General features: G+C 36.7%; 2 protein-coding genes across 16 annotated transcripts in view; one reads left to right on the top strand and one right to left on the bottom strand.

Moving 5' to 3' along the window:
• The window catches only part of LOC139970082 (uncharacterized), an 892,672-nt gene that overhangs the window by 461,431 nt on the left and 418,471 nt on the right, over positions 1–12,770 (bottom strand). The gene's annotated exons all lie outside the window — the stretch shown is intronic.
• LOC139970055 (uncharacterized) overlaps positions 1–12,770 on the top strand; it is a 78,128-nt gene that overhangs the window by 40,672 nt on the left and 24,686 nt on the right. The window contains exon 4 of the mRNA XM_071975671.1: positions 5,084–5,292. Coding sequence (XP_071831772.1) covers positions 5,084–5,292 — 209 coding nt within the window. The remainder of the gene's footprint in view (positions 1–5,083; positions 5,293–12,770) is intronic.

Consider the following 12,770-nt stretch of genomic DNA (forward strand, 5'->3'; position numbering starts at 1 on the left):
AAAAAGAGAAGAGAAAAAAAGAGAAGAAAAAAGGAAAAAAGAGGGGAAAAAAGAGGAGGAGGAGAGAAAGGAAGGGAAAAGAAAAAGAAGAAAGAGAGAAAAAGGAGAAAAAGAGGGAGTAAAAGCAAAACGCGAAGACACCGGGAAGAGAAAGAAGAACAGTGACATCATTACAGCGCTGAAGGGTAGCCAGTGACGGATCAATGATTTCGTAAAAGTGTGACTCACCCTACCCCTCACACCGACAACTCCATTTTTTGACGTTTCCATTTTCCTCTCTCACTAATGATCTATATATATACTATATATGGTCTATCATAACGCGTGTGTAGAATTGTGCTATGAAACCAACTGTGGCTGGTCTCGAACTCGACCGTGTCGTCGGGGAACATGACGCCCCCCCCCATTCAGCATTTTTTAAATGATATCGCTAAGTAATTTCAAAATAGAAAGTGCTTAGAGGCAACTAACAAGGCCTGGGAAGTGTCATTTCCAGCGATCTGGGAGACATTTTCGGCCAAAATTTGCTTGTACGCTTCGCGCCAACCTATGGTGGCGCTACGCTTAGATAATTTGCCAGAGCCGTATATACGGCTACAGGCTTCGCCTCTCCCTTGGCAAATTCCTCGCTACGCGCCTGTTCGAATTTGTAACGCAAACAGCAGATATAACATCATATCAGTGAGCATGAAAATGGCGTTCCAGGATGAAAAGCCTCAAAACTGTCCGACTTGCCTGAAAAAATAACCAAAAATTTTCGCGCGCGAAGCGCGCGTTCAACGTGTTCTTGTCAATATCATATAAGCAAGTATCGGTTATTACATCGCATGCCATCATGTACCGTACGGTCCGTTCAAATTGCGCAGTATACCGCGGGATGCTAATGTAAACAACGACATGTCTCATGTAGATGTATAAAAAGCATGGAGGTCCAATTATGTCAAAACTCTCTTTTACATTAGTAATGGCGAATTAGGGCCTGCACCCCCGCCGCGCAGTGGCGGAGCGTCCATATGGTCAGGGGGCGGATGCCCCCCCCCCCTGACGGACTCAAATGGACTGCTGGCGCCTTTTTCAGCTCTTTACCACTTTTTACTTATTCGTGATTTTTGACTTTTTTATTGCGCTCTCATCTACTTATTGACATTTGTAACATTTTGTTGGTGTCATTTGGCGATGACACCTTATTCTTCGTTTATCTGCAAATTAGCCAGACCCGGAAAGGGTCATTTCCGGCGATCTAGGGAGTATCTTTACTCAAAATTTTCTGTACGCTACGCGCCAACCAGTGGTGGCGCTCCGCTTAGATAGTGTCGAAAGCGCCCCTTCAGACCATTCTCGCCACTCCTGACCAATACCTCTAGCTCCGCCACTGCCGCCGCGCCTCCTACGCCTATGTGTGTAGTGTTCGGTTTCGGAAATATCTGCTATTTTTTCATTTCCTTCAACCAAGTTTTATAATAGCCGTTATAACAGGTTTTAATATTTGTACATCAATAAATTAACTGTGTCTGAATTTTCGAAAATTTCTGACCAACATTCTACATCACACTTCCCTCTACTCGTGCAATTTTGACCGGTCTGTTAGGGGTTGAAGGAAGTTTTTTCTATATTGGTTGTCCATAGATGAAATTTTGTACAACATTATGGCTATGTTTTGAAGTGAGTTTATTCACGAGAAATGTGAATTTTCAAATTCTGAACAAATATGGGGCTTAAAACCTTGAAAAGTGGGGCTGACGGGTATTGTGGGCCGGGACGTAGAATCACCTACAAAGCAAAGACCCACAGGAGATGCGATCAGGTCGAACATGATGTGTGCCGGGTTGACAATCTTCTAAAAGGTTATGGATGGAAAAAAAAAAACTATTAGGAAATACTTGGTTCTCAGGCAAAAGGTGTACATCTGGTTGGTCATTTCAAGCCCGAAAAGTGCCGTTTCCGGTGATCTGGGGGGTTTCAAAACAAGAAATTTTCTTGTACGCTGCGCGCCAACCGATGGTGGCGCTCCGCTTAGATAGTAATTCGCGCCCCCCGGGTTTGAAAATCCTGGATACGCGCCTGAGTTACATTTATTCCGATAATTTCATGATGATTTAGTGAATATATGTAAAAACAAAAATGTAACTTGACACAGACACGTTTTGTCTGCACGATGTGTCTGCAAGATGTGTAGGACGGAGCAAGGCTGTTCAATTTATGTTATTCCATGTAGGTTTTATTATTCATTAAACATGTACTCTTTAAATCATTTGAAACAGACGGTATTCAAACTTTTGTGTTTATTGCTTGTTTATGCATCCACTAGCAGATAATAGGGTGGGGGAATGTGTACATGAAATGCTATTTGCCCAAATTTTAACCGGTGGTGGGGGAGGGGAGGGGGTGCACGGGAACTAACACCCTACCGCTTAGGTAGAAATGTCAATGATAGCTTGATCTAATTGATATAGGTTGTGTTGTATTATTTACTTCCTCGACCCCTTCCTTACTACATACCCAATCGACGTCAGTTTTCAAACTGTCTGTTTTCACCGGGTATTTATAACGTTACATCTCTCGTACATTTACTTCTATTGGCGCCAAAATGTATGTTACAAATTTCAAACATCACCCGCGAACAGTTGGAAAACACCTGTATATGCTATTGAATACCTGTTCACATCTAGTATCTATATCACTGACAACGAATGTTTTAGTGTTACATTAGTGGAGCTCCAGAGTACGTATTATATTCGTGGGAGACTGGGAGTTGTTTGTTACCATTGACTTGTTGGTTAATAAGATGGATTATTTAATGGAGAGGAACCACTGTTAATAGTTAAGACAGCGTTCATTTCATAAGTGAGATAAGTTGACGGTATGGTATAGAGGCATAGGCTAGAGGGGGAAAGCGGCCAGGCCAAACTTAGTTATAGGCTATAAGCTAGACTAGTAGTAATAAAGTTAGGCTATGTTAGAAAACTCACTCATCACCTTCGAAAAACTATAATTATCTACTTTTAGCGAGAGGACATGCTTAGCAAATCTAACTCATAAATAATAGAGATCTTAGCCTAGTTGCTGACTGAATATCAGAAAAGTCCAAGTTAAAGCATATCTTAACTATAAAGGAATTGAATAAAATACAATCGAGACACTGAGTTTTCTTTAGGGATCTTAAATTAAGCGAAGAATGAAACCAGCGATTAACATTCTAGGTGTACTGATGCCTAACATTTACTTCATTCTAGCTAACAAAATGTATCAATAGACAAACTCTAGAAACTTTGTTATTCCTCAAAAAAATTTAAATCACAGAAAATGGTTCAACTCGATTTTAATCGTACATAACATAGCCTTATACGCATTAATACAAGTCAAACTATAACATTCCAAAATTATCATTTTAATCACCTAACTTATTAAATCTACCAGGTCGGACATTTGAGCCACTTGTGTGAGAAACCTGCAGCTTTTTTACCGAGCAGGCTAACTGAAATAATGTTATTTAATAACTGATTAGTTGAATGACCATACTCCTGCCAATATACCTGACACTTTATATGAAATATACCTTTGTTAAATACTGTATAGGGCCCAGAGCTTTGAGCCTCTATAAAACAGTTTTCCTATTAAGTCTAAAAATAATCAAATGCAATACATAGTTATTAAAGGAATCTTTCGTCCATGTTTTTCCAGGAGCAACTAGATCGTGGTGTTCTACTGACAGCTGGTTTGTCTTAATTTTGCCCACATAATTATAAAAACTGTACGTCATTTCCAAGCCAACAGACTTATGGCCACATGATGTTTAAAAAGTAAAATAGTTTTGAATTGAAAGTGCGCCACCTATTTTACCCTGCTGCAACTCTCAATAGCAGAAGTTCGCCAGAGCCGTAGCTCAAACGTTAAATGTTCCGCTAACTGTTCACACCCGATGAACTCCATGTAACAGAAGATATTTCAATGAAGACCCAATCAACCCGATTAAACTTAAAAGTAATAATTAATTAGTATAATTAAACCCTCAAGGATATGAAGTGTTTCCAGATAACAACATTATTTGTAAAAAAAAAATGTAAAAAGCGGATGGTACTATTTAATTGGAAGAAACGATAAAGTTTAGAAAGTTAAGATCATAAGCAATACCCAATTTAGGAATATCTACAAACACAAAGAAAGAACAAAGCTACATTTCGAAAAAAATCCACTGGAAGTTATGTCAAACTTAAACCGTAACTTAGAAATGAATTTAATAACTAAACACAAATGGACATCATCATTTAAACAAATCGTATTCATTAGAAATAATTATAACTCAAGCATAATAGTCGGATTTGGATCAATAATTAAATAATTTGTATATTAAATTTTGAGTTTAAGCCTCGTCAACCTTCTCTCTTGAAACCGTGAACTTGATCTACCATACATCTGCTTCTCTAAATTGCATTTTAATTATTAGAAACAACCTATTGATTTAAATATAATTCTTCCAAATATCCTTAAACTTTATCAAAACCTGATATTAGTTAGAGTAGAAGTTTCCTTTTCATGAATCCTATAACATTAAATTACATTTTCCTTCTGAAAGTTCTAAATAAAAATACAAATAAATTTGATCAATATTTTTCTTCAAAAGATAGATAATCTCCATTATTATTTACCAATTTCTTATAAAATTCTCAACCCGTCATAGAATTTGTTTCCTATTAACTAATAAATAGACATATGTAGCCTCACATTCTCCTTTTATTAAACCTTACCAGCTATAAAAAACTGTAATTTAAATTTTTATTGTAAAACAATAAAACTAACCCTTTAATCCTTCATTACCACTTTATTATTCTCTAATCAATTCTTATTATTCCTGTTTATATTTGTCTCCCCTTAAAATCAATCCCTTTTTTCCGTTCCATAAATTTATTCCTTATTACAAATAAACACGACCTAAATGTCTTAGTTTATCGCTTTACTTTCCCTTATTTTCATTTCGTTACTTTTATTATTTATTATATTATTATAATTATTCTAACCCTAACCAAATCCAATCTATTTATCTCTATCTACTCTATTTATCAGTAACTATATTCTTTCATTCTAGATTCCTATCTCCTGTGTGGATCTATACCTATGCTCTCCTAGAGTTGATGAGTCTGGTCTGAACCTTATCCTTGACTCTGGTCTCTCTCTCTCTATCCTGAGTTCTCTCCAGAAGCTGGTGATCACTGACGACAACAGGATACTAACTAATGAAGAGTGGGCGGCCATCTTGTCTTACTCCTCACAGTGTACAAGCTTGGAGGAGCTGAGGTAAGTATTCCGGTGTAGATGTTAGAATCATCATAACAGTTAAACAGGGAATTAATTTAATTAATAACAGTTATCAATATTAAACTAACAATATAGAATGTAAACTCTGCTGTATTTTAATGCCAAGGATTGGATTTAAATTAGTTTAGTTGGATTTATTTGAACAATTAGGTCATCGTGGAAGGAATTTTGTAGAATGTTATGATTAATTAAACAAAATATAATGGATAAATAGGGAATATTTTAAGAGGGCGTTGGTAATAGAGGGGTGCAGGGATGGGTGGTGGTTGTTTAAATGTTCTTTGTTTATGTTAATGTTAAAATTTAACTAAATAGGTTTTAGAATTACAGGAATGTTTATTAGGATAAAATAAGAGATATATACACAAGGTAGTTGGATTTAAATAATTCTAGCGAGTAAAATTAATATTCTTAAGTAAGGTTTTATAAGAAATAACTGTTAATTTTGACTGAAATCTCTGAAATATATGATTTTTAATTATGTTCCATTAATTTAAGAATTTCACAACGAAAGAGATTGAAAATCGTTATTAATATTAATCTCCCCAAAATTGTCATCAGATAATAATACTCTATAGCTAAACTGAAATATACACCAAACAGGCAACCAATAAAACAGTTTTAGTCGAAATTTCAAATATGGTTACTCAAAATAAGTTAAAAATTAAAACAAAATGAAAGTTAACAAAAAGGAAATAATTAATTGTAATTGAGTTAACTATAACTTTTTTTATAGCCATAAATATCAGAAAAGACAAATCTTTAATCCATTCAAAACTACATCAATTTCTTCTTTATAGTTTGAAATACAATGTTATACAAAAAAGCTAAATTAATATTTATGCCTATATTTTAACATAATTTTAAACTATAATTAAAAAATTTACCGAGAGCTTCAGCTTTGTTTAATTCATAACTTTAAACAAAAACTGTTTTATATTTTAATATTCGTCGTAATAATATTACGTCCCTGCTTGGTCCTTTATATTTCAGTGTCATTTAATTCCTCCAGGCCCCCTCCCACCCCTTCCCCAACCCCCCCCCCCCCCCCAACCCCTCCTCGCTCCTCCTCTCGCTCCTCCTCTCGCCTTCTTTGGTCTCACAGATCAAACCTCGTAAAAATGTCTCCTTTCCGGCCTTACAATTCACAAAGTAATCAGTGACATCTTCAACTTACAGCTGACGTGTTACTAAAAAAAGGGGAAAAATGGTTAAGTCACACACGCTCACCCTCCCCCCCCCCCCCACCACCCAAGTCTCGAAAGAAAAGAGAAAACTATTTAGTAGTCACATAAATGAAATACATGAGAAAAGAAAGCTGATTAACATATGTTATAAGTGAAATACCGCCATTCCAGGAATAACTGTAACTGCGGAGAAAATATCACTGGGAATAACACACTTTGGGAGTTTTGCTTGGTCTGACTATAAAAAACAAATATAACACAGAATGTTGATTCCCTATATATATAACAAATACTTTACCCCAATCCCAGTGTGCTCCTCGGTAAGTTCAGACTCGCTCCCTCTGCCCCACTCCCCTACATACATCTGACATGTAACCGCCACCACTCTCCATTCGTCACCCTTCCCCGCCTCCCCGTCGTACATAATCTTTTTCAGAAAGCCCATCGAATCCATTCCATGTTTCTACCCGATAACATCATCACCGTTTTAGTACACAAATTATGCCTATTCTGTTTCTACAATAGTTTTCTGCATAGACGATTGATTCAAACAATTTATTCTTAAGTAAAAGAAGTTACCAGTACAGATTACACACCTGTGAACTCCTGTAAATGCCTAATTAGCATAATAATATATGACACTAGCCAGGGTCAAAGATAATGAATAGAATAGAAACGAGCCACGCGTCTATAGTGTACACCTGGAATGTTGTAACTGTCATACAACGTAACCATGGAAACCGACGCTAAGTAGGTCAGTTCGTGTCTAGCAGTGGCTGGGATGTATACTGGTTAGACATATTCAATAGCCATTCAGTGATATGTCATACGCCATGATATTACAACGTGTTCTCATTATTATTCTTTGTTTATATATTTTAAATGAGTAAACTTGATTTCCTTGGTTGTTTAATACATCCCTCACTTGCTCCTCTCCCTAATTTGATAGAAGGATTGTTTTATTTCCCTTTCTTCGTTTTTTTTCCCTTTATGTACTTCTCGTTGGTATATGGAAGTCTGCCTAATTAGCACATAATTGAATAGCCCTTTAATGTAACTCACTTATCTAATATGTGACTACAAACATTGCGGGTTCTTAATTGCCTATAGTTTTATGGAGAACAGTTTTGTTCTGTGAAGTTGATTAAACGGTTAAACGGTGGATATAAAATATTGCTCGTGTTTAGCAGGGAAAGTAATTCTAAGGTTCATGTCGCCTTACCAAATCTGAAATATAGTAATAATAAGTTTTGAACTGTTGAAGAACCATAAACCCGAATTATGCATACCTACTGTAATTAAAGTAAGTCGTTTTTTTCTCTCAACTTTGTTGACCGATTTCTTATGTATGCATACGCTCAGTTATCTCAACACTATACATTGTTTTGACCCCAGCCACATGACGTAATACACATTATACAGGACGACAAACTCGGCGATACATAGTTTTATAGTTTTATAGATAAAACAAAACCAAGGTGAAGAGTGTTTGACCTGTAAATTTAAGCAAGTTTGAACACTTCACTGTTCATCAATCTGACTTCAAGCATTAACGCTTTTTTTGGTTTCGATGATAATCCTAACGTATGCATTCATGCAGGCGGATGGTGTGTGTGTGTGCGTGTGTGACGCTTTGCTTGTAAACACGATATCTCAAGTAGGGAAGCTTGGACCAATCTAAAATTTGGTGTATATAGGTACCAAATGGAGTAGAAGAACCTTATTATTTTGTGGGGAGAACATTTGGGGTCACAAGGGGCCAAATACTAAAAATCTTGTAAACATGATATCTCAAGGAGGTAAACTTAGACCATTTCATATTTCGTGAATAGGAAGACCACATTAAGGAGCAACAGCCTATAATTTTTTGTGGATATCAAAGGTCATTTGGGGTCACCGGGGTTCAAATTTTGGAAACTTTGTTTTATAAGCTACCGTATCTCCCACCAACCAGCCTGTCAGATAACGTGCTCGTTACGCTTCGTACGAATATGAGGCTGTTGGCAATTGGTAATGAGCTTATGGGCATCCATATAATCTAAATACGAACATATTTATTTTGGCTTCAAGGTGCCGCTCGGAAGCCTTATTTTGCGTGCAGAAAGGTGTATTTTGTAATGCAGCGGTTCTGTTGGACGTTTTCGTCTTATTCATTTCAGGTTGGATGTAGTTTCGTTGTGACCAGGCGGCGTTTATGAAACTTAACAGTCGTCTATTTAGAGTTTTTACTATGACCAATCTCAATGCGAAATAATTGTGTAAAATGGTCTTAGTTTGGCAGTGAGTTCACGAGCTTTTGTCTGGATTTGCTGTTGATCCAAATTTGTGTAGTCTCTTCCACCAGTGTCAGCATAGCTAGGCCTTAAAAGTAACGTTCGACTTTCGTCACGTTTATGATCATGGGACAATTTGAACGAACCTGGCTAGGCCTGTGAGCAATTTTATTTTGTCTAGGCCAGCAAAGGTTGGATAGATTAGGGTTCGTTAACACAACAACGTGAAGAATACGAGTCAGAATACCAATACACTTAAGATGGCAAAACATCTCCTTCATTATTTCTTAAGGCAATTTTCCAACTGGCTATTTGTCATTGTTCGCAAAGTATAAATAGAACACACTCAGATTTAAGGAGTTTTGAGACAAGTTTATTGTTGTTACTGCTGGGAATTTTGGAAGAGAGATGCTCTAACAACCCCAGATTATCATTGCGTAAAAGATCGCTTTGATTTAAGCAGTGAAATGGAGTAATAGCGATATTTTTCGCGCATCAATCTGCAGCTAAAAGACAGATAATTAATTGGGAAATTGTACGAAGTCGCCGCTCTAATGTAGCAGCGGTTCAAAGTAGCAGTGAGGTACTGTATATGCTTAGGACCCCCGCACACCTAATTTTTGTATAGTATATGCCTATAAGGCTATAGTAAAGTAGAGGAGCCCTAATGTAACAGAAGCCAAGCTATCTTCGTAGGTATTTTACAGATGTTGTATTTTTAATCGTTTGAGACATTACAGTATAGGCCTACCTGCTTATTTATGATTCTGCGTCATGTTTTACTCTGTTCAACACTTACTTTTAGTGGAAGAAAATTTTTAATTTCGTACTGCAAAGAATCATATCTTTCTAATGTGCAATTACGTAGCCCCATGCATCAGCCTAACTGCCTAACCTTTGTTCATAGAAAGTATTGATGTTGCAGATCTGTACTTTGGAGACTTGACCAACAATCATAGGCCTAGTGGCGAGTGGAATTTGGCGATTAAATTTCTAGTCACGGTCGCCAAATAGCGAGTACTTTCAAAAATATTTGTCGAGGCCTGAAAACCTTCACAACATGATTTCTCATGGTAGAAATCATGGATACTTTTCATACATGGTATATAGATTTGCCATATTGAGTACAAGAATACTATTGCTTGTGAGGTCAAATCTCCTATAGGTCACCAGAGGTCAAACTCTGAAAAAACTTTTACCTGATATGTAACGATGGAAATCGTGGATACTTCTAATACTTGGTGTGTGGATTCATAACATTGAGTACAAGACCCCTATTGTTTTTGGTGGAGGCATATATAGCCACGTACAGTAGACTAACCTGTGTTTATCATGCTATAGTGTAATTGTAACAGCTAGTTTTGGTTATACTAACAAGCAGAAGTCTACCGCCTTGCATCGAAATATCAATGCATTTTGCATTCTGGTTATCTTTGGAAAGGAGGGGTGGGTGTGGGCTCCAAATATTACTTGCGTCCGTTAGGAGGGGTCTAAACGGGGAGATCCCTTTTATTAAAATATAACCTTTAATAAATAGTTTTCAATGCTGTAGCAATATCTTGAAATTATTAGTTCAACAATTATTTCCAATATATTGCCTACATGTGTACATTGAGTTGTTGTGTCCGCTATAGCCCTTAAATTTTATATAACATTAATGATATATTCGAAAGCGCCTGTTTTAACCAGTCAATGGATAGATACAGAAAACTAAATATTGTAAAGAAAACGTTTTACATAAGAAGTAGCAGTATTCAAGGGCGGCGGAACCGGGGGGGCACGTGCCCCCCCACTTTTCCTCAGGTTAAAAATGTGCCCTTTTTCTACATAAAAATTGAGGTGTCTCAAGTTAGCAAGAGGCCAGGGAACCAGAATAAACACTCGGGAAGGGCCGTTTCCGGCCATCTGAGGGGTTTGTAAAACCAAAAATTTTCTTGTACGCCCGCGCCAACTGATGGTGGCGCTCCGCTCAGATAGTCGTGCATACAACTTTGCCAATCCCGGCTACACCCCTGACTTTAAATGAATTTCTGTGGGTCAAAGTCAAAGCTATTTCGAATGGAAAAAAAATGTTAAGATATTAACAAGAAATAAACTCTAATTCGGAAGATTCCTACATTAGCAACTAGCATGTTCTCACCTCATTTTGTCTCAAAAGAAAACTTGTTCCTTGTTTCCCAATTTGCACATTGGATATTGCAGTGCTAGTATGCATAATTACCTTGACGGGGGGGGGGGGGCGTTGGTGGAGTGATGTGTATACGCAAATAAGATCATACAATAAGAGTTAAAAAGGGTACTAAATATAAGGCTGCATCAGCCCAATCGAGTGCCCTTTGATGTCGGTGCCCCCCAGATTTAAAGTGCTTCCGCCGCCCTTGGCAGTATTTATGCGTTAATTATGCTAATTAGATACAAGGAATGTAACCAATATATTTTCTTTCTATGTCCGGAGTAGTGTTTTACATAGAACTGGGCAATTCAGGTATAAGGTAGGATGATACTGAGCTAGACTTTAACATATTTATTGGATATTATGCACTATCTGTTACCGGTTAATCCAGATAATTTCATTTCATGCTCGATAAACTCAAGTGCCCTCTTGTTGTCATGTGTTTGTAACAAGTGCCTCCATGTCTAGAAATTTGCTTTTTGGCTTCAAAATAGTAATAATGATAAAATATGCAGTTCAAAAGTACCGGTATAAAGACAACTGTTGCTGAAAACATTCAAATACGGTACTTGAACCTGTGGAAAGGAATGCACAGATTATTTATTTTGATAAATTCAGATAATTTGACAGTCTAGTGGTTTCTTGCGTAAAATCAAAGTCACTTGCCCCACTTCCCCTCAGTGTTTGTTCCTCCATATTCCAATAAAACTATTATTTGCGAATCAACGAAGATCGTAGTACTGTAGTTCTTGTTAAAATACAGGAAGTTGTAACAATTCCTTGTTATGAAGGACGTCGGATATTTTAGACAAATGCAGCTCTTTACTGAGAACATAGTTGAATAGGAAGATTTGATTGTGTAATGGTTAAGGAAACTCTTATCAACTCCACAATAAATGTTATAATTTTGTAAAATTGGATTTGGATCAATGACGAAATAACAACTCGTACAATGTGATAACATTATTGAAGGTTGATATTGAATAAATACTTAGATAACTTTGGTATATCTGCATCTTTCATGCAATAGTAACATTTTGTGTTCTTTCTACTGAAATATAACCCGAGGAGAACCAGTTGTTGCACCCAGTAAAGAATGTTGCTATGTCCTCGACCCTCCTACCCCCTCCCCCTCTCCCTTCCATTCATCCTCCGTTTCAATGCAAGTGTTTACAGGTTTGTCATACGGCCATTAAGTTGAAAATATAATATGTAGCATCTTAAACTATTTTGAGATTAAGAAACAATATTTCAGCTTTAAGATTCATAATTTCTAGATTGTATATTTTACCAGTGACCTCTAACAATCTGAAATATTTTATTTTAGTTCTCGTTTAAAGTGAGAAGGATTCACGAAGACGAACTATAAAATCAATTAATTTACCGAAAATAACATACGATGTATACCACGTGATCCGAGCAGGCGGTTGTTACAATTAACCTGTATTACTCTGTTTGTTGTGTAAAATGTTAAATGTTCATATGCTTGAACAACTTTATAATAATTGAAAGTTAAACATATAAACAATTCTGCCAATGCTGATAATGTGGACAGCTATAGGCTACATATTACAATTACTATCAAAGTAGTCGTAGGAGGCGGGGATTGAGGGCTGCAGCACCCCCCTCCCCCTCCAACCAAATATTTTTCTGTGAAAATTCGGGCAATATGCTGAGGATTTTTCGGGCACCTACTGAAAGAAAAAAAAATTGCAACGATGCAGCTAAAGGAAATCAATAATTTAAAAAAAAAAATCCTTGGTAATTGAAATACAGTTGTAAGCTTGCCCGACTTATTCGCCATTACTAATGTAAAAGAGAGTT

This window comes from Apostichopus japonicus, chromosome 7 (assembly GCF_037975245.1).
Source record: "Apostichopus japonicus isolate 1M-3 chromosome 7, ASM3797524v1, whole genome shotgun sequence".
Lineage (NCBI taxonomy): Eukaryota > Metazoa > Echinodermata > Holothuroidea > Aspidochirotida > Stichopodidae > Apostichopus > Apostichopus japonicus.